Source organism: Panthera leo, chromosome B2 (assembly GCF_018350215.1).
Source record: "Panthera leo isolate Ple1 chromosome B2, P.leo_Ple1_pat1.1, whole genome shotgun sequence".
Lineage (NCBI taxonomy): Eukaryota > Metazoa > Chordata > Mammalia > Carnivora > Felidae > Panthera > Panthera leo.
The window spans coordinates 115,193,339-115,216,354 of NC_056683.1; the positions used below are offsets into that span (position 1 = coordinate 115,193,339).

The 23,016-nt window shown below is 37.4% G+C and overlaps 1 protein-coding gene across 3 annotated transcripts in view; it reads right to left on the reverse strand.

Annotated features, from left to right (window-relative positions):
- Positions 1-23,016, reverse strand: part of PTPRK (protein tyrosine phosphatase receptor type K) — a 558,193-nt gene that overhangs the window by 424,809 nt on the left and 110,368 nt on the right. For all 3 annotated transcript variants that reach the window (XM_042939789.1, XM_042939788.1, XM_042939790.1), the window contains exon 2: positions 543-665. In XM_042939789.1, coding sequence (XP_042795723.1) covers positions 543-665 — 123 coding nt within the window. The remainder of the gene's footprint in view (positions 1-542; positions 666-23,016) is intronic.

The window sequence follows — 23,016 nt, forward strand, 5'->3', positions numbered from 1 at the left end:
TCATGAAACCAGAAATCAAGGGACATATTTTTGTCTCCTGGCTGCCTCTCCCCAGAGCCACTGCCATGCTCAAGAGCAGAGTGACGATGAGATAAGTTTTCTCCCCATCATGGAAAAGAAATCCTTCCTTTCAGTCTGATTGGACTAAACCTATATAATTCAACTGAGTAGTACGAAGTGAGCTGATCTTCATCTTAGATTATTTTTAAAGTATTTTGTTTGTTCTGCTTTTATAGGTCCCCCCCCCCTTGATTTTGTTTCCATTTTGCTTCTTTATTAAATTGAAAAAAAAAAAAAACACACAAATACTTCTATTTTTCCAATCAGAGATAATAACAAAGATACAGTGAGCATTCTTGAACACAAGATTATAGAAAGTTATCGAGGAAAAGTCAAAGTCAACAATAAGGCTCTGAGATGTGGTGAAGTAGCCTGACCACAGTAGTTTACTATAACAAATAACTGTGTTACACCCAAAGCAAGAAAATGCTACATATTCCAAAGCCATTCGCCCAACATTGGGAACACAGAATGATTCTCACCTTGAGGCATCTCAGGTGGCAGATAATGAGGTTCTTGGGCACTAACATGTACCCATTCGAAGTCATCATATAGATCCTGGTGGTAATCACAGGCCCCTGGACCATCATCAAAAGTACAGCCACCTGAAAGAAGAAGAGAAAGATTACCATTACATCCTACACAGATTTGCTAAAAATTGAGAATGTGCTGGAGAAGGAAAGATTATATTGAAATATGTAAAATGGCACTCTTAATAATAAATGGTACTCCTGTTTTTGACTATCCTCATTAAATTTTCATATAAAATGAATTTCTATCAGTAGTTGCTGTTTGAATAAGAAATAAGTTTGAGCCTCAGAAGGAAGGCTGAGGCGCAGATTTTGAAGAATAAAAAATAGTAGAGGGGGGGCGCCTGGGTGGCTCAGTCGGTTAAGCGTCTGACTTCGGCTCAGGTCACAATCTCACGGTTGGTGGGTTCGAGCCCCATGTCGGGCTCTGTGCTGACAGCTTGGAGCCTGGAGCCTGCTTCAGATTCTCTCTGCCCCTCCCCAGCTCATGCTCACACTCTGTCTCTGTCAAAAATAAACAAACTTAAATTTTTTTTTTTTTTAAAATAGTAGAGGACACTTGTAAGTAAAGCTTCCCTGAAATATACAAACCACCTAAAATCTAAATAGATTGTAACAACTTCAGTGAGGAGAAGGGGAGAAAGGGAATGAGTGAAAATCATCTTCTTTCATAATACAAGTTCAAAAAAGGTGAAGTTAATACTTAAGACTTACCAAATTCTTTGCTTTAAAAGAACACTTTGAAAGAACATTTGAAATAGCAAATAAAACATACAAAACTTTATGGTGTCTAAAAGTGTTTGGGGTCAGTGATACATTCTTCCATACTTTATCTAGATTACTTTCATAGAACTTAAAAGGGAAAAAACTAAAACATAAACCTGATCAGATTAGTCGATCATCACTATCACCTCTGCCACTTTATTTAATAACTTTTGTTTTTGTTTTTTTTTTAATGGAGGTACCCTTTCCCCTTTACATCAGTCATTTTCCTGGGTTTATTCTCAGGGGTAATTTTTTGGTATAAGTGGAATGATTACTTACTTCTGCTTCTCAACCTACATATACAGGCACACAAAATTCAACATACTTAGTTTATTCAACTCATGAAAATAAGAACTGGCCTGAATCTAATCTTGAAAGAAAATGGATTAGAACTAATGAAAATTCAGCAGTGGGTTTAATGAGAAAAACCAATAACCTATCTCCTTTCAAGTAAGTTATTTGTTTAGTTTCAATGGGGATCTTTGTGAAGAAAATCAGTGAATTCTCTGACCAAACAGCAAACTACAGAGTAGTAAACTTCAGGACTATAAATGCTTCTCTGCAAACAAGGAATTCACTTTTTTTCATCAAAAGTTTGTCAGTGTATATATGAATACAAGTACTTGCCAATGACAGAGACAAGCCAGAATCACCGGCAAAGAAGGCAACATCAGAGATGTTCAGATGACATTATGGCCCTAATAACCTTTTTTCAAAAGCAGAACATGTCTGTGGACATCATGAATCATTCTTATGACTACATCAATCCTTTAAAATAACCAAACTTCAGCAGCTTGAAAGCTTAATAATGTCTTTTAAATATGCCCAAAATAGCCTCTTTATCCATGCTTTCATGGAAGATGATGTACTTCTTAATTTAAAATTAATCAATGAAGAAAGGTTGCTAGGAAATGCATCTTCACATAGCAAGGGGAAAGTTTTTCTCAAAATATAATTTGCTATCACAAACTCAAAATGACTTGCCGCTTTGGAACACATGCCTTCAGGGCCCCCACTGCCCTTTATAATAGTGTGAATGCCCTCTGTATGTAAATTTAAACTACCAGTGGAACCTACGTTGCCTCATTTGGAAGACAAATGACCTTAACTGCTGCCCTTCATAGCCATTGTTAATTTTAGACTCCAGGATTCTGATTAGCAATAACCACTACAACTATCTGTACAAAAGAACTGGGTCAACCCCTACTATTTGTTGTTGCATATTACTGCCATATCATTCAAGAGCTTTGGAAATAGTTACTGATCCACTTGACTTGATTGATAAGAAAATTCTTAAAAGATGATTTTTTATTTTACAGCTTACAGTAAATTCTAATCTAAGAGGTACCATATATCTATTTACCGCACATAGGACATATCAATAAATTGTTTGTGAAAGATTTTTAAATCTTTTTGTATTTTGTATTTCAAGGGTAAGTACTAATGTAATATATTGAACTAGATAGGAAATTTAAAAAAGCAAGCAAACAAATAAAAACTGTTCCTAACCTGATGAATGGTATAGTGGCATAGGCAGACATGGAGTGAAGGAAGGGGGATATATATATAATAAATATATATATTGTAGATATATGTATATATCTACACACACATACACACACACACACAGTGTGTTTGTTGTCTTATGAGGGATGGTAACAGTATGACGAAGGTCACAAAGAACACAAAAACAAATGAATTGGCTACCTATACCAAGGTTGGTTAGGGAAGGCTTCATGGATCTAGGCCTATAAAGATGAGTAAAGACAATGCTGGGCCAAAATGGAGATGGGACTAAAACTAGAGAAAAAGAAAGAGCAAAGGCATGCAATTCTAAAGAAACATGGGATGTTGGGGGATCTCAACTATTCTCAACAATTTCTTTGTTATGAACATGTAGGGGGACAAGGAAGAAACAAACCGTAAGAGAAACTTACATACAGAGCAAACAGAGGGTTGCTGGAGGGGTGTTAGATGGGGGGATGGGCTAAGTTGGGATAAGCACTGGGTGTTATATGTAAGTAAGGAATCACTAAATTCTACTCCTGAAACCATTATTACACTATATGTTAACTTTATTTAAAATAAATAAATAAATAAATACTTTTTAAAAATAATGACACAAATATTAGAAAACTAAATATGAAAGATTTTAGATATAAAATTTTTAGATTTTATTCTGTAGTTGTATTGAAGCCATTAAATGATTTTATTCAGGAGTAAGGCAAAATTCAAGCCATGCTATAAATAACAACAACAATAACAATAGAAATAATAACTCTAGGGGCGCCTGGGTGGCTCAGTCGGTTGAGTGACTGACTTCGGTTCAGGTCATGATCTCATGGTTTGTGAGTTCGAGCCCCGTGTCGGGCTCTGTGCGGACAGCTCAGAGCCTGGAGCCTGCTTCAGATTCTGTGTCTCCCTCTCTCTCTCTGTCCCTCCCCCACTTATGCTCTGTCTCACTCTGTCTCAGAAATAAATAAACATTAAAAAAAATTAAAAAAAAAAAAAGAAAAGAAATAATAACTCTAGTAGCCATGCAGAGTTTAAAGAGGAATGGAGGAAAAGGGAGGTAGATGTTTGGTTCAGCCTTCCAACAGATAGGACATAATATATCTTGAGATAATCCCATTACATAACAATCCTGTTTACCATTTAAGGCTCACTAGAAAGTCTCACAAAGTCTTCTAATACATGGTCTTAAATACACATGTTCCTGAGTTTAAGAGATTTTTATACATAGCATTAATACCTACTTAAATGAGAAGTATCTCGGTAAGTTTCTAATTCATAAAAACATAACTCACGAATTTAAAGTTTCTCTGAAACTAGATGGCAGAACAAAAGGAGGAAATCCTTAAGTGATGTTCAAGAACTTTAGTTAGGCAGAGGGAATGAGAAATGAGTAAGGAAACAGCTTATGTTTCAGTTGTTGTATTTGCCACAAGTAACTACAATGAGTATCCGCAAATCATGTCAGAGAAACAGCAGCCACAAGTTTCTTGACCCTTGGAGTAAAACTACTTCTTTAGTGTCATTTCACAGATTGCCAATTCCTCTATAGCCATCAGTTAGCTAAGGGACAGACAGATCTATCACCGCAATGGTCTGCTTCCACGACAGCAACCCACTGATGGGGCTTTGCAAACTGTTCACCTGAAGAGAAAAATCAAGCTCATTTGAATTTGCCTGAATTTCTTTCCATTCCGAAGCTGCTCACTGAAAGAACTGGTACTGAGAAACATTAATATCCCAACCCCAAAACTCTACTGCCTCAACATCCAGTATTTAGATTCTTGAGTGTTTATTTAAATAGATGGTGGCAAACTCTATGAGAGAGCATGGAAATAGAGACCCTCTCTGTGGAATGCTGAACTCGAATCCTTTCTGACGTCAAACTTTTCCATAAAAGCCACTGTTGGGTTCATTTAAAACAAAGTTAAGGGGCGCCTGGGTGGCTCAGTCGGTTGAGCGTCAGACTTCAGCTCAGGTCATGATCTCATGGTTTGTGGTTTCGAGCCCCACGTCAGGCTCTGTGCTGACAGCTCAGAGCCTGGAGTCTGCTTCGGATTCTGGGTCTCTGTCTCTCTCTGCTCCTCCCCTGCTCGCTCTCTATCTCTGTCTCTCAAAGATAAATAAAAACGTTAAAAAATATTTTTAAAAAAAGAACAAAGTTAAATAGGTGAAAAATAAAAAGTCAGTAGAGCCCTGGACAGCTCTGAACATTTTGTGAAAGACATTGTTTTATTATTTTTAATTTTATTTAAATCCAAGTTAGTTAACATATAGTGTAATAATGGTTTCAGGAGTAAAATGTAGTGATTTATCACTTACATATAACACCCAGTGCTCATCCCAAAAAGTGCCCTCCTTAATACCCATTACTCATTTAGCCCATCCCCCCACCCACCTCCCTTCCAGCAACTCTCAGTTTGTTCTCTGTATTTAAGGGCATTATTTTAAAAGATATTGCACTAGGATCTCCCACATTCTGTCCTCCAGGGCACCCATGCAGTCATAATTTTCTCACGGAGTATAACAGCAAGAAACATAGAAGATTTTCTTTCATGGCTCTTTACTATATATATAAAGAACAAGCTTCATTTAGTTAAAGGCACAGAATATTGTTCTTTTTATTTTCTTAAATAGTTTGGAATATACAAGGTTGTTTTGTTTTGTTTACAGAGAGAGCATGAGCAGGGGTAGGGGCAGGGGGAGAGAGGGAGGGGGGAGAGGGGGAGAGGGGGAGAGGGGGAGAGGGGGAGAGGGGGAGAGGGGGAGAGGGGGAGAGGGGGAGGGAGAGGGAGAGGGAGAGGGAGAGGGAGAGGGAGAGGGAGAGGGAGAGAGAGAGAGGGAGAGAGAGAGAGAGAGAGAGAGAGAGAGAGAGAAGCTTAAGCAGGCTCCAAGCTGAGCCCCATACAGGGCTCGATCTCATGATGAGATCATGACCTGAGCTGAAAACAAGAGTTGGATGCTTAACCAACTGAGCCACCCAGGCCCCCCAGAATATATAAGATTTTTAAAAGAGGAAAGTCCTGGACAAAATATGTTGCCAAATACAACATCCTTAGTACAGTTGTTTTATGATCTTCAAAAATGGACAAACTAATTTTTTCCAATTGTGAATTAAGCTGTGTTCACAAATTTGCTCATGTAAGCGATCATCAACTTTGGAATGATCTTTCTTCTGTTAAGAACACAAATAAGGATTAATTCATGTTACCTGAGGACACATACAATACTGAATTAAACTCTAAATAGATCATCTCTACCTATGCTAATCAGAAACCATAATACAAGTTAACTGGTATAATCCCCAGAACTCATTACAAAGAAGCCAACACATTTTTACACAAAAAAATTCAAAAGCATAAAAAAGGAACTTATTACTAAATATCTTAAATGTAATGCCATTTATAATCTGAGTCAATAAGCCTATTCCCAGAAAAACAGATTATTAGAAAAAGGGCAAAAATTGATGCCTTTATATATAAAGTTCATATTTCCTCTGAAATCTACTGGGATATCTTAATAGGTCTTTTTTTTCCTTTCTCTCAACTTTACACTTCTGGGAATTACTAAGGATTGACAATGCCATGATGAATGTTCAGATATCTTACATCTACAAAATAAGCAATGTTTCTTCTCAATTTAAGTACTGAAATTCAAATAAGAAAAAAAAATCCAAATAGATGCAAAGTACGAATGTCTCTGAGAACATAAGTATGAGTCATGGGTCATAATACATTGCTCTGGTTCAATACTTAAAATGATCTACTGAAGAAAAATTAGAAAATTTATGAATTAGAATTCCTTAAAAGACCATCACTTCAGATAAAAAAAAATCTTTTGTCCTGCTGGTAATTACTGGTAACTAATTAGTATGTGAAAATATTTGAGCCTAGCTCCTTTATAAAAGAAAAGAACATGAAACACATTTGTGGAAATCCAAACCCATCATTTATTGATAGATACAAATGACTCTTAATGATGAGAGAAGAGCTCATTTCAAACACACTCATAAATTATCTGATTGTTCATCCCTAAAGTTCCATTTCCAGCCAAGAATATATGTTTAATATATATAATCCAACATTATTTAGCTTGTAAGACTTCTATTCAAACTGTCTATGATTCAAAGCAATGCTATACTCCATCTGACTGAGTAATCTTCCTTTAATAAGAGTGACTTAACCAGAATACAATAATAACCCAAACTCACTCCCCTCCATCTTTCCAGAGGCAATATTAAAATCTCTAAACTTCAACTGGTAAAACTTCAGTAATTTCAAGGAACTGGCAAACACCACCACTCACGTGGTAGGAGAGATGGTTTCTAGATATGGCAAGAAATAAAGGCTAAGCACATGCACAGCTTTGCTATTTTATTTCTTTGAGCTTCAGTTTCTACCCTAATAAAATCAGGACAATAAGAGCCATAGTACAGTTGTATGAAAATTAATGGCAATGCATAAAAAGCCCCTAGCATGTAGCAAGTTTTCTTCACAGAGCCCTTATTTTCTCATGTCCCATTCTTGACACTTTATTATCTATATATGCCATACAGATGCACACTTATGCACATATCTAAGTGCTAAACCTAAATGAGAAAGGAACTTATAGTTTCCATGTAATTTACCCAAAAAGTCTAAAGCGTTTCCATAAAAGCAGTATTACCATATTACCATCATCACATATGCTTACAGTTAGGAAGTACCTTCCTTTAGATCAGAGGTCAGTAAATTCTATCTGTAAAAACAAGTGAATAAATATTTTAGGTTTTGCAGGCTGTACCATTTCTGTCCCAACTATATAACTCTGTCATTAGAGCAAGAAAGCAGCCATGGACAATACCTAACAAATGCATATGGCTGTATTCAAATTAAATTTTATTTACAAAAATGGCTATAGCAGACTGGATTTGGGCTGTGGGCCACAGTCACCAATCCCTGGTTTTAGATCACTCCATCATAAGCACTCTTGAAAATTATAGGTAGTATATAGTCTGATTCAAAGCTTACACCCAAGGATCTTTGATTTCGGCACCACCTCCATATGGCTCAATTTTTTCCCCATATATCAAGATGAGGTCCACAGCCAGGAAACTAAACTGAATGGAGATTGAATAAGAGAACTACATCTGAAATCAAATTAGATTACCTGCTGGGGCAGAGATTCCTTTCAGAAAGTTAGAATATGGAAAAGCTAGAATATGCTCCTGGGTGGCATAGTCAGTTAAGCATCCAACTTTGGTTCAGGTCATGATCTCACGGTTTGTGAGTTCAAGCCCTGAATCAGGCTCTGGGTTTATGGCTCTGTGCTGATGGCTCAGACTCTGGAGCCTGCTTCAGATTCTGTGTCTCCCTTTCTCTCTTTGCCCCTCCCCTGCTCTCTTTCTCTCTCTCTCTCTCAAAAATAAATAATTATTAAAAAAAAAAAAAAGAATATGAAAAGGCTAAAGACACTTTCAAGGTCCTCTAAGTCTTGTTTCCAAAGTTTTAAGACACAAAGGGAAATATATTTTACATTGTGACTCAGTATATACATGCACACATGCATGCAAATAATATTTACATACAGAGTATGTGTAAAAAAACACACTTTTTCAAACATTTATTATCTTTTTCTATGGATCTCTAATCCAGTGCTCTTTCTAGAAGTGAAATAAAATGAAGAGTAGTTGCATGAATCAGGGAAGTAGCTTTGGAAAAAAAAGGCTAACAGTCCTTTGTCTCAAATACATGTGAGTACACGTCCACTGTGGGAGGAGACTCAGAAGACAGTTGCAAGCAATCCAAGTTTTCTATACCTAATTTCCAAGTCTCAAAGATAAGCCTCTGTGACACAGGCAGTCCTGACAATATGGATGTGACTTTATCAAACCTCATTATGGAGCTAATGGATGATTACATGCCAAACGGCCATAGATATGATTTCACACATGAAAAGAGGTTTATTTAAATACAAACGGAATATATTAATGAAAGGCACCGCACAGTAGAAAAAAATAAAATTGCCCAGTCACAGAGCAAGAAACTATCAGAGCTAAGATCTGAACCTGGCACTGTGGGTTCTTTACTCTTAACCCCTACACTAAATGGCTCCTCAAAATCAGGTGAGATTAGATATTTTCAGAATTATCTAATACAGCTCCCTCCCAATGGTCAAATCTTCATGACATTATTCAACAGAGAGCACATTATCTATCCCACCCATATGATGGCGTGGTAGTACTCCATTGTTAGAGAATAAACTATAGTAAACTTTGAACCACATCACACATCAAAGTCTCTCAGGTTTGAGGTCACAGATAGGAAAGGGTCGCTATTGCACCGACCTGCAAAAGCCTAGCTGATTAACTAGCAACTTTGGCAAAGAACGTATTCAAATAGCGTGATTTAAGGCTTAGAATTTGTATGTTCGTAACACTCCTATCATCCTTGCTTGCTTGGCAACCTTTACTTTTCACCTGATCTCCCCCCAAAGCATGTAAAAACAAGTAGGATTTCTATCTTTGAAAACATGCAAAGAAATTAAAAGCAATTTGTTCTGGCAATTTTTATAGTAGCCTTCACATTAATCTTAGTTTAGAAAACACGGTGTTTTTCCCCAGATCATTAATGTATTTACCCAAGTTTCTTTTCCTATTTTTTATCCTTTTATCTATCCCAGTAAAGCCTCATCTTTTTTGCTTAGTGTTAGATACACAATCTAGACAAACCCACTGAACAAAGTAATGGAGAGTAAATGTACTGAAAAATAAAATTCCCAACTGCAGCCATATTTACATTTCGGTAAAATTGGAAAACCACCCAAGCTCACATTTAAACATTTCTTTGCTTTGTTTTGTTTCTCATAGAGGGACTCCTGGTGGGCTCCACCTCACCCATGTCAGACACATCCTGGTTTACTTCAGCCATTGCTCCAGACTCCGCTCAAGCATGATGGGTAATAGATCATTTTTCATTTATGAAGGGAGTTCTGTGAAATGCAGAAGCCATGTAAAACAGAATTCTGTAACCCAGCCTCCCCAAGGAAGGGTAAAGATCGGCTCTGAGGCTTTGAATGTAAAGATTTACATCAGATTGGCAAAGGAATCTTAAATATACTCAAGCACATTTTTAAGAAGGTCAACAATTCAGTTTCATAAGACTTTCAAATATACTTCAAGGAAATGAGAACCAACTAATTCAGGTAAGTAATTAAAATGCATCTCAAAAGTAAAAAACATTATGTTGCTCATTAATATGAAGCTCCTTTCCTATCAAAATCTTTCTAGATTTGGTGTAATGTATGTATAAGGCATACAGGCCAGTGTTCAGGTTTTTCAGTTTTAAAACACATTCTTAAGAGCAACAAGTTATGGTTCTTCCCACCATTATCTTTATTTAGAAAAAGGAATTTGGATATCAGCATTTCAATCAGTCCATAAACTACTGATACTGGAATGTATTAACCGATTTCTCTCATTCAAAGCATCATTTCTACAGTCAGTTTGGCCTCTCACCAGGACCACAGCAAACAAGCCACTCAAACAACAAACCACAAGTAAATCACTCCGTGAATACTGAGTGATGTCAGAAACCATGTTGTCAGGACTCTCTGCCCCTTCCCTCATAAAGTAAGCATTCTCTGGGCTTCAACCAGAATTGTGATAAGAATGCTACCAAAGTCTTTACCAGCACCAACTTCTGACCGAATCAGCGGCTGCAGCCTGAATCACAATAATTTCCTCTTCTCAAATTTCCTTTCTCAAGAGAGTGCACATGGTTACCATTTAGCGGAACCACCACATACAATAACGATTTCTCAGGCAACAAAAAACACTGCTACTCACAGACACTTAAGTGATACGTAAGACACTGGTCATTCTGACCTAATGGCGAGAGTCTTCATTGGGAGAATGTTGTGTGAGGTTTTACACAGGGCCTCACCAAGATTTAGGCCTGCCTGTACCTTTGTTTGCTCATCTCTATACCAACAAAAAGACAACTTGGTTTCGCTCTCCCCTCTCTACTTCCACCTACTGCATAGGAATGCTGTGCCAATTAATCTTAAAAATCTCTCCACAAGATCCTACGACATTAAAGCTAAGAGCTGTACACACTAAGGTAGCATTAAGCTAGAGTTTTAGTTGGGAAAACATCTAGGTGAGATCCTTATTTTTGTTTTACACTTACATGAAATTTTTCAGGTAATTTGACCAATAATTTGGAGGATTAAAAAAGGGAAGGTGAGAATACAATAATATCACATCATTCGTGGGCTTTCGTGAAAAAATAAAGTAGCTCTGTGGTAATAAATTCGGTTGTATGTCAGAAATTCATGCTACCACTGACTCTACTCCCCAGTAGAACTCCTAAAATGTAAACTACCACAATCCAACTACTCTTACATAATAAAAATATTTTACAGATGTTGACTCTGCCTATATTAGAATTTCAGATGAAATTCAAAAATATTAAAAAGTGCTTCAGTGCAAAAAAAGAGGTCTGGGCCTGGAAGAATAATTTAATAGACATAAGAAGTTAACTTTCTTTCGCTGCAAACTCAACACAGATCAGGGGCTCCTGGTGCCTGTGAATAGTAAGTATGACATCTACAGACGGGAAATAGCCTTGTCTCATCAAATTTAGATTGGCGGAAGCATTATATCCATTTATTTAACATTCTTACTTTAATTGTCCCTCTAGTTCTTGCTCTAAAACATAATGACTGACTTTAAATCTATCTAACTGCACAGCTTACTGATAAAGGCAAACACATTTCTTCAGAATGAAACATAAAAACCTGGAAATTTCTAATTTCAAATATGAGGGGGTGAGAAGCTGGCAAATAAGATTTGAATAATAGATTAAAGGCAGTAGCAGTGTGATGAGCATTTAAAGTCTAGAATCTGCTGTTCAGTAGGACAGCTTTCCTGCCTCACTTCAAGTCATAGCTTTTATTTTGGAATTTTCAAATCTCTAAAAATAGATCAAATAAAAGGCATTATTACATCATGGACATCCTAGCAAATAATGAGTACAAACAAACTGCCCTTAATTAATGTTTCAATAAACTTAAGATAAGCCTGTCATGCTCACTATCCAAGTAAAGACAAATTACAACAAAAGTGTGCATTTTTTTTGTCCACATCATTTGCAAAATGTCAACGGATTGATAATATGTAGTATTGACAGTACATGGGATAACAAAGGAGGACAAAAGGTACTTTCTTTTAAGGGGGCAATTTGGTTTTATTTATCAAAGTTTTTAATCGCTTGCCCTTTAATTCAGCAATTAAATTTACCCTACATAACTGTTCACATATGCGCAGTCTGGAGTCCTACAAATACAACCCAGGACTACCAACACCCCCCAAAATGAAAAACAAATTACCTATGGGCTTTTCAACGACACCCAAAGACAACAAGACTATCTCCAAGCCCACAGGGCCCTTACAGCAATCGCGCACGCAGATAAAATCACAAACTTTGGACTAATGAACGCTAGTAAGGTATTATCGTAATTAATTCACATGAGGAACCTAATGCTGAACATTATCAACTGGTGAAGATAAAAGCCAACTTTCACAAGCAATATAGAATTTAGCAATTATTTGGCAAATGTTTAGACAATAAAAATAACCAAAAGACATTATAGAGGTAAGGAAATGTTGAATCAACAGCACAAACGGTAAGAAGAAAGTGTCATAGGACATTCAAGGATATAAAAGTATCCGTTCCTAGCTACTAGCTCTTTGAACTAGCTATTTAAGCAGATTGGGAAAACAAACACAGGGAAACCACTTATGAGAAGTAACATTTTATGATAAACCATTCAAGATAAGAGTGATTATAGCAATAGCATTGTAAGTCGGCCAAAAATAAAATTATCTAGAAGAATGGCTTTGAGTATAACTTCCTAGTATTTTCCTGACATTTAATAACATAACTTAGCTCCTTTTCACTTATCACTTCAGCAACTTCAGACCTCATCTGAAAGTACAACCACAATGCAAAATAGACTAAGGTATAATAGAAAGCTAAACATGTCAAAAGCATTTCTGATACTTCGTCTGCGAAGGACAGGTTTCTAACTGTATCAGAGAATGCATTTATGTACATGTTTCCACGTGAGATGCTTGGACCATGATTGGGAGTATCTAGCTACTACTCATAACTGTATTTAATTCAAACATTTTCTAATAATCTATTAAATCTAATAAAATAAGTAGAGTAATCTGATCAAATAAAATCTATTCCTGGAAACAGCATTTTCACTTTGTGGAATATAATGCCATCAACTAGAGATATCACATGATAAACTTATTTGAGGAAACAGAAAAGGATCCTCCAACTTCAAGTACCTTCCTAAGTCCTCTTATCGCTCAATTTCAATTTTACTTTTAGTCTACAATTGAGATGTTAACCTAACTTTCACTTAGATCAATACAACACACAAAGGAAATAGGGCTGGAGGAACTAGGGCATGAAAATCATGGTATAAAGCAAGCAATCAGCTGATATTCCTAGTAGTTGCATTTGACTAAGACTCTTTCAGGAGATACTCTATAGAATAGCTAACAACAGGAGAAAGGGCCGTTGGGTTAGATAACTTAGGTGATAGAGACCTGAAGCAATGAAAGCATCCCTTGGGGGAAAGAACAGAAGGAGAGAGGGGGTTGTGCTGAAGACCAAGAGACTGAACAGTCCAGAGGTTGGAAGGGGGGAGGGGAGGGGGAATGAGGCCCAGATGGACGAAATAGTGGATAGTGGAGTTTGTGACCTCCTCAATCTAAATGGCAAAGTCCTAATTCGAGCATAATTGGCAGACCACTCATAATACCATGAATTGTGTAAAGTTAAGAATTTCTAGAACTGCCTGTATATACACAGCAGGTTTTCAGATCAGCAGGAGGCATTCAGATTCTTGCTCAACAGGTTTTAACTTACAGCCTGTTGAGGACTACCACAACTAAAAGGACATGTGTGAAGTTAGGAACCCTCTTCCTGCTGTGATCAGGTCAACAAGTAAATATCCCTCCCCAAAATGAGAATCATTCATCCGTTTATGGGATGCCACAGTCCACCTCCACCCTTCCCCTTAATAATCCACGAAAACAAATTGCTGTGTTTCATATTAGGATTTGTTTTTCATGTGTTGAGGTATCTTGTAAAACAGACTTTTTGCTGTGGAAATATTAGCAATAACATGGTCATGTTTTCAAGAAAAATTATTTCTACCAAAACATCGAGAAGCATTAAAAGTTAGTGACTGGTCACATGGCTTTGCACCAAGCTGCAGCAATGTCTACAAAATAGTCTTAACTGGGCTATCTGTGACTTCTTTAAGACCACAAAAGCTCAGTGAGTGAAAGGCTATCAAATCTGACTCAGTGGCATTAATTACACCTCCAAGGGTGAAGCGAGAATTGTAGGAGTTGAAGAATAAAATTTTATAGTACTATAAAACACTAGTCTATAAGTCGCAAGGGAAGGGAACTGCGGGGTAAGTAATTGAAGGCAGGAGAGTTGACTTCCTGCCCAATCACTAACTTGGCTGAGCCCATAGTGGTAAAACTTTCTTCCCAGCCTTAAATTTATTATCACAGTAACAACTACAGCCTCCAAAGAAAAGCAAATGAACACACTCTTCTTCTTAAACATTTAAGATACAAAGTAAATCTCTCCAAATCCTGGGGTGCCAAGCATACCATACCTTTTCCAAATCTCAACTTTACCATAGAGAAACATTAGATCTAAAGCAGTCAACATTATTGTATACACTATACACCAGAACATACAAATATGTGTTTTCAGAGCAAGGAAAAGGAGATTTTTAAATTTTCCACCCCTAAAGTGAAAGCAGTTTTATTTCAATCCTACAATCAAATCTATTCTTTACATCTGAAGCTTCAACTAGATCTAAGTAACAGCATTTTACAATATGTGTCATTTGGTATGCAGTTCTGTTACAATCTTTAGATGCATTAGAATTCACAAACAAAACTCAGAAAGGCTTTATGAATCTCAAAGGGGATTAATGAAAATATTTAGTCAGAATACAAACAAAGTGCAACGCCAACAGTTATTATTAACATGCAAAAAATATTTAACAGAGTTCACAGCATATCATACTACATAAACATTAGTATTTTTTAATTAAAAAATCACATATATTCTTACCAAACAAAGATAACCACTGCTGCTAACATTTTGGTGTGCTTTTCTTACTACGCTTCCCAACTGTTGTATTTTCTAAATGCTTATTGATAATATTTAGGAAAGCCATTCACTTTTTTTTTTAATGTTTGTTTATTTTTGAGAGAGAGAGAGAGAGAGAGAGAGACAGAGAGAGAGGGAGCATGAGTCGGGGAGGGGCAGGGAGAGGGAGACACAAAATCGGAAATAGGCTCCAGGCTCAGAGCTGTCAGCACAGAGCCCGATGCGGGGCTCGAACTCACCAACCGCGAGATCATGACCTGAGCCAAAGTCGGACGCTCAACCGACTGAGCCACCCAGGTACCCCAAGGCATTCACTTTTTTAAAATTTACAGTACCCAACCATTCTGCTAATGCTCTAATAATGTTACAGTTGATGTTCCTGGAACTTCTAAGTATAAAGTAATCTCTAAATAATGCTAAGTTTGTCCTCCTCTGCGTGTGTAATTATTTAAATCCCTAGGAATTCCTTAAACAATACTAGCAGTGGTGACTGCGAACAGATGCTAATTTATTAATGCTCTTCCTATTAGCTGGAGTGTTCCTCATTGGTTAGGTTCGTAAGTCTTTCCACTCCTCTTCAAAGCTACTTGAAAAGGGATATTCTTGAGGCACAAGGCAGGAGAGTAGTGATAAAAGTGGTAACAGGGTCAGAGGAGGAAGAGAAATTGCTGTCACGTCAGCACAGGGCAACTGCAGCAGCCGGAAGCTACAGCAACCATAACGGCTGACGATCCTCAAGCGGCCACGAGGTTCCAGGCATGCTTCAAGAACTTTATGTGAAGTAATTCATGTAACCCTCACAACCACAGCAACCCAAAACGGTGGTACTAGTATTATGTTCATTTTACAGATGAAGAAACTGAGGTAAGCTTAGTGTACCTGAGGTTAAGTGATTACTTCAAGTCACACTGCTAGTAAGGCACCGATCCAGGATCCAAATCCAAGCAAAGTTGGTATTTCTGGAACTTCCTTCCAAGGGATGGAAATAAGCACTTCAAAGGGACGAGTAGCATCAAACTTGAGGAGAAAGCCGACAAGCACGCCACCAGGTATTACCAAATAAAAATACAGACTAAACAAGCAGCCGCAAACTGTAGGCCAGATACCACGGTGCCCTACAAACACTGGACTGAAACAACACATTTTTGCAAACGATGGAAAATCACAAGAGTTCCCTTAGGAAAAGCAGATTTCATGCTCCAAACGCTCCCATGTAGTCAAGTAATGGCTTCCTCTTGGTTCAAGAATCTCACAAACTTCTCAAGCCAGTGAATTTTAAGGAACCGATTGGCATTAGCCGTCTTTCACTCCCTTGTCCCCGTTCCTTCTCTGGGAGAGGGGAAGGAGGCATAGTCTCATTTTAGCAGCTGTGACTCAGCTGTCTACTCTACATGCCCACACCAGGAATTTGGACATCCTTTCAGAGATGCCATTTACATGAAATTGTTGGGAGAGCAAGGATCCATGCCTCTCTCTGTTAGCATCTATTTCATGTAATAAATATTTTTAACGCAGTTTATTTCAACATGTACAACCCCTACATTTCTTCAGTAGTAGACTGCATTTAATTTACTAGAACTAGTTATTTGAAGATGGTGACTATATTTAAGCCCGCCTACGTATCCCTAAAGCAGGACAAGGCAGGGACATTCTAACCTGACTCCAGATAGAGTTCAAAGCAATCCCATAAAGAAAGAGAAACACAATATCAAGGGTATCTGTCAAGTGTCTATCTGCATGGAGTGCTGCTCACGGAGTATAAAAAGAACATTCATTTGTACCTCAAGGAAGTCTACCTTAGTATTGTTTCTTTTGTTTGTTTGTTTGCTTGGTTTTAGGAAAATGCAGGGCTCCATTTGTTCTAAATGCTCATTTATTTAAAAATGAAGAAATGAAAAATGAAGAATTTAAAAATGAAAATGTGAAGGGTTGCAAAAGATCCTGAAGGCATTGAGTACAATTCTCCACCCAGTATAGGAATGTCCTCTAGGGTCTCAGGACAGATGGTCTCTTTGCATCTGTTTGGATATTTTCACACCCTTTATCTTAAGGCAGGACCGCTGTGGTATCAATGGTATTCAACCATGATGGCTTTGAAATCACTTGGCCAAAGGGATTGCAGTGGCAGGACGCTTCTGAAAAATTTAATCTTTTCAAAGGCTACACTCTTCTGAGTGCAATGCAACCATTAGACTTGAGAACTGGAAAGGACTTTAAGGATCCTTTAAGCAAATGTAGCTTTTTGTTTAATCTAGACCATAGTCTAGGTTCAGTTAAGTAGGAAGGAGGTCTATAGGTGCACATATGTGATGCTTAACCTATAACAATCCCTGTAAAAGGATTATCCTTCCATTCTGAGCCAGCTTCTCAAAACAAAGCTTCATTTCCCTTGACATTTTCGTATTCAAACTGATACCCACTTGTAACTTTTCTCTTTCCATCTTATTTAATTCACCTTAAAAACCCTGATCCAAAAGCAAAAACAACAACAACAACAACACAAAAGGACTAATAAAGTTAACAGGTCACTAAAGGAAGCAGAAACTATAGTACTGGGATTCTGGTGTCCCTTGGTCACAACTTGGATTAGCCTTTAAGAGGGACAGCATAGAGAAACATTCCATGTGATATTCCCCAAACTCTAAAGCACAAGCCTATTCATACTAAATATATTTGTAATATTAAGCAAAACAAATGCTCACAGAAAAAGGCCACATTTTCTCCAACCTTTACTATATTAAGTATCAGAACGATGAGGGACATCAAGATTTTACCCAAATCAGCTCCTTTTCTCCAGGTAAAACAAGTATCTTAGCTTCCATTTACACTAGGGACTCTCTAAAGTTAATGGACTTTCCCAGACTCAGCATATGATGAAAGAGAGCCTCTATCCCAGGGCCCTCCCTCCTGGAGTGTTTTTGGTTCCTGATTTGCACACCACCCTTGCCTCCACCAGCCAATTTAGTTGCTGTTGTTTTGTTTTGTTTTGTTTTGTTTTGTTTGTGTGTGTGTGTGTGTGTACAAATGAAATTTCCTGAGAGTGGAAGATTTTTTAAAGACAGCAGATTCTGTATGTTATTAACCCAGTTTTTTTTCTATTTTATTTATTTACTTTTGGGACAGAGAGAGCACAAGCATGCCAGTGAACCAGCGGGGGAGGGGCAGAGAGAGAGGGAGAGACAGAATCAGAAGCAGGCTCCAGGCTCCGAGCTGTCATCAGCTGTCCCCGCTGATGCGGGGCTTGAACTCACAGCAGTGAGATCATGACCTGAGCTCAAGTTGGATACTCAACAGACTGAGCTACCCAAGGTGCCCTATTCACCTAATTTTTAAAAAAATGAATCAAGCACACGAGAGATTGGATTGCTTTGCCACTACTTATTTTCAAAACCTCATCTTCTGAGGGAAATTAGTTCCTTTATTGCTCTGCCCAGTTGATCTAATGCAACAGAGCCATTTCTAAGCTTTTCAAAATGCAGTTTAGAATATTAGAAACCAAACACTTCAAGAAAAGATCATATTTTTTTAAAAAGAAGGAAACCTAAGTATTTTTTGTAAATCCCATATTATATGTCAGACAACGTAGGGGGTACTTTCATCTACTATTTACAATCACTTCATTTCATTTTATATTATTGAACTTAATATTTACAAATGTTAATGCCTATCCTTTTTCATTTAATGTGAATATTTAATTTCATTTAATATTTACAAATACTGTAAGTGAACCTGTTCTCATTTTACAGTTCAGAAAACCCAAGAGGCAAAGGATTCATCGATTTTGCTCAGGACACATGGCTGTTAATTGGAAAACTGAAACCTGTATCTGTCTGATAACAAAGCTTGTGCACTTTTCAATCCCCCTGAAAAACAAAAGCAGCCAGGCTCCCGATGCCATACGGCGGAATGAGGACATGGCAGGGGCTCTTCGAAAGCACACAGTCTAGATGAGGTAAGTGGGACTAACCTAATCTCACTGTTTCTCTGATAAAATGTTTTTTTATTTCTGCGCACTTGCTCACATGATTCAAGAGTCAGCACGACATGGCAGAGCTATTCTCAGCATGTCACTTCCCAAACCTCCATCCCAGCAATCCCAGGATTCTCTAATGCCAAGGCTTCCATGTGTGTGTCTGGGGGCGGGAGGAGGACTTTCCTTTAAGAAATATTGTATTTAATCTTTTTTTTTCTTAAAGGTTTATTTAATCTGGGGAGAGACAGACAGACTGTGAGCAGGGGAAGGGCAGAGAGAGAGAGGCAGACACAGAATCTGAAGCAGGCTGCAGGCTCTGAGCTGTCGGCACAGAGCCCGACGCGGGGCTCAAACTCACGAACCATGAGATCGTGACCTGAGCCAAAGTCAGACACTTAACCGACTGAGCCACCCAGGCACCCCAGGAAATAATGTATTTATTCTTAAGAAAAATCTGGGGGCGGGAGCACCTTGGTAGCTCAGTCGGTTAAGTGTCCAACTCTTAGATTTCAGCTCCGGTCATGATCTCATGGTTCATGAGTTTGAACCCCCACATCAGGCTCTGCGCTGACAGTGTGGAGCCTGTTTGGGATTCTCTGACTCCCTCTCTCTCTGCCTCTCTCAAAAGTAAATAGGTAAACTTAAAAAAAAGAGAAAAGAAAAAGAGAAAAGAAAAGAGAGAAGACAAGAAAAAGAGAAGAGAAGAGAAGAGAAGAGAAGAGAAGAGAAGAGAAGAGAAGAGAAAAGAGAAAAGAAAAATCTGGATGAGGCATCATATAAAGACTTGTGCTTATGGAGTCCCTGGATGGCTCAGTTGGTTAAGTGTCCCACTTTGGCTCAGATCATGATCCCAGGGTTCATGAGTTCAAGCCCTGCGTCAGGCTCTGTGCTGACAGCTCAGACAGACCCTGGAGCCTGCTTCAGATTCTGTGTCTCCCTCTCTCTCTACCCCTACTCCATTCACACTTTGTCTCTCTCTCTCAAAAATAAATAAAGATTAAAAAAAATGTGCTTAATGTGCAAGGCTGCAAGAAAATTGCCACAATTAAAGAAAGCTTTTCCTCTTAAAGAACAATGGCTTAGTATTTTAATAAGTACAAAAGAACTGTATTCATATTTCAGCAGTGGAAAAGGTGCCATTTGAGACATATATTGAGAAGAAAAAAAAAAAAAAACATTTTCACAAATCACTCTCACAAACCACTCTGGCAGAGATGACTCTTGAGGATAATTTCCATTTGTCAACTTCTCTTCTCTTCTGAAAGGACAGACTTGAGCTAAAGAGGAGTATCTGAAACCAAGAGGCCACAGACGAGTCTTGCAGAAGAGAATGCCATGGAAAAAACAAACCTTAATCCAGTAATGGTCACAATTACAGTTATGTTATGTCCCCATCTATAAAAGACTCTGGATGCTTATTTGCTCGATTACAGTGGCTTGTGTGAATATAGCAAGATTCATGGCACATTGGAAGGTTTTAATAAAAACTATTGCAAATAATTGAAAATATAAGATGAAAAACTTCATTCTCATATATGATTTTTTTTGTAACTTCGTTGTACTACATTTCTGATGGTTAGGTCTAAATATTTGGAGCTAATAATATCTTTACAGGTGACCTCAGAGCTCAATGAATCTGGTGACCAGTAAAGAATTCAATTCAACAAGCATTTATTAAAGTACTGGTAGTACCAGTAGGTAATGCACTAGATACTGGAAATACACAGACAAAAAAGTGCCTGATGTAAAGGGGGTTAGAGAAATATAAGTAAATTGTAATACGAAAAATATACATCACATGTACAGCAGCAGGATAAACGATTAATAAACACTATACTCAGGTAGGTGGTGGTCAAGAAAGACTTCACAGAAAATTGACATATGAACTAAGTTCTGATGGAAGAATGAAGACCAAAGGAAACAGCTAGTACTAAAGCAGAGATGACCAAGATTGGATTAACTTTGTTTGGGGGAGGGGTGCCGGTATTAGGTTTAAGAGAGGGATGCTGAGAGAAGAGCCGGAGAGATATACAATACTCAGTAACAACTGCATTGCATGTCTTGTCGAGTATTGTGGACTTCATTTATAAGTTAGGGACACAAGTGAAATTTATTTTAAAAAGATGACATTGGCAGTAGTATAATGAACACACTGTAGAGGGCCCCACACAAGGAAGAAAGACAATATTTAAAGAAGTGAATGCAATAATCTGAGTGAGAACTGGTGAAGGTAACTGAGGTTTAAAACCAGGTCTGCTATTAATTAGTACAGTAGTATAGAGACATTTCCTTTTTTGCAAGTGTTAGGGGAAAATCACACAAAACTATAAATTACTGAGACTCATTTTTTTAAAGAAAATAAAAATCAGTTTATATATTCAATATGTCTTGGCTATCCTTTAGAATTAAAATTAGAGGGGTGCTGGGTGGCTCAGTCGGTTAAGCGTCCGACTTCAACTCAGGTCATGATCTCACCATCTATGAGAGTTCCAGCCCCATGTCGGGCTCTGTGCTGACAGCTCAGAGCCTGGAGCCTGCTTCAGATTCTGTGTCTCCCTCTCTCTCTCTCTCTCTCTCTCTCTCTCTCTCTCTCTCTGCCCCTCCCTGGCTCACACTCTGTCTCTCAAAAATGCATAAATGTAAAAAAGAAAAAAATTTTTAAAAAATTAGACAAGAATGCACTGACACACAAACACATACATACGCATGCATACAGACATGCATAAAAAAAGAATAGGTAAAAAATGTATCAGTATTTCTTTCAGAATAGTGGAACTACAAGCTTCTTTATATTTTCCAATTCCTTATTATGAATTATTTTTCTTAAAATAAAGATGTTATTTATTCTTTCCACTTTCTAAACTAGGAAGAAAAAAACATTTTGAAGCAAATGTGAATTTCACATCATTCAGTAGATATTTACTAAGTAAAGACAAATCATATATATTTATATATCCTGTGAAGCAGAAAATATTATCTAAAATTCATATTTTCCTCTTTTCTTAATAGTACTCTGCATGCAAAGAAAAAATAACCCCTTTTTTTTCCCTTGGGTTAATGTTTACATTTGCAGAATATGAACTAGGTAAGTTTAAGAAATGGTCCAGGATTAAAGATTTGTAATATGTGTAAGGGGTAAAAGAGTGTAAGAGTTAAAACGGTAAGACAATTAAGCCATTATGGTCATACATTGGAAAACAATAGAAAAGTTAACTCTGATTTCAAAATTGCTTTATGGATAACATAATTCTCCTTGAACCATATACAGCAATAGGCCATTAAATATCAGCACCTCCAATGAAAAGTTTATATACTATTTATACACGGAAAAAATATAATGGTTAATAATGAAAATTCAAAAAACAATAATGTTACAATGGAAAGCATGGGAGTCATTTAATAACACTAACAGGCACAGATCACGTTAATACAAGAAAACTAATTTGTTGGCATTAGAGGTTCTTTCTGAATCTATCACTATTATAAATCACTCCAGCTTCATTAGCAAATATTTAATAATCAGGCCATAATGCAGACCCTTCCATCTTGATTTACTTAATGACAAGAAAAATTTCTTTAATCGTAGCAATATTTTTGGCACTTAGTCCCTCTTCCTTAATTTTCTCATTCCCAATAATACCACCATGATTCAGAGTTTACTTTTCCTCCCTGAGGAACAAACAGCACTCTACAGTGAATCTCATTCACCTGAAGTGGATGAGAAAAAAAACCAGAAAGAATATGGCCCTTTTCATCGCTAATTCCCAGAGACCCCCTAAGCAACTGCATTCCCATTCTTCACAGTCTGGGGTAATGGACTGCTCTACTTCCAACCCATACCCTCAAGATGAAAAGGAAAGTAAAAGTGGTTCACGTGCGGGGGGTGTGTTTTTTAATTAAGATTTCTTTTTTTTTTTTTTTTTTTTAATTTTTTTAACGTTTATTTATTTTTGAGACAGAGGGAGACAGAGCATGAACG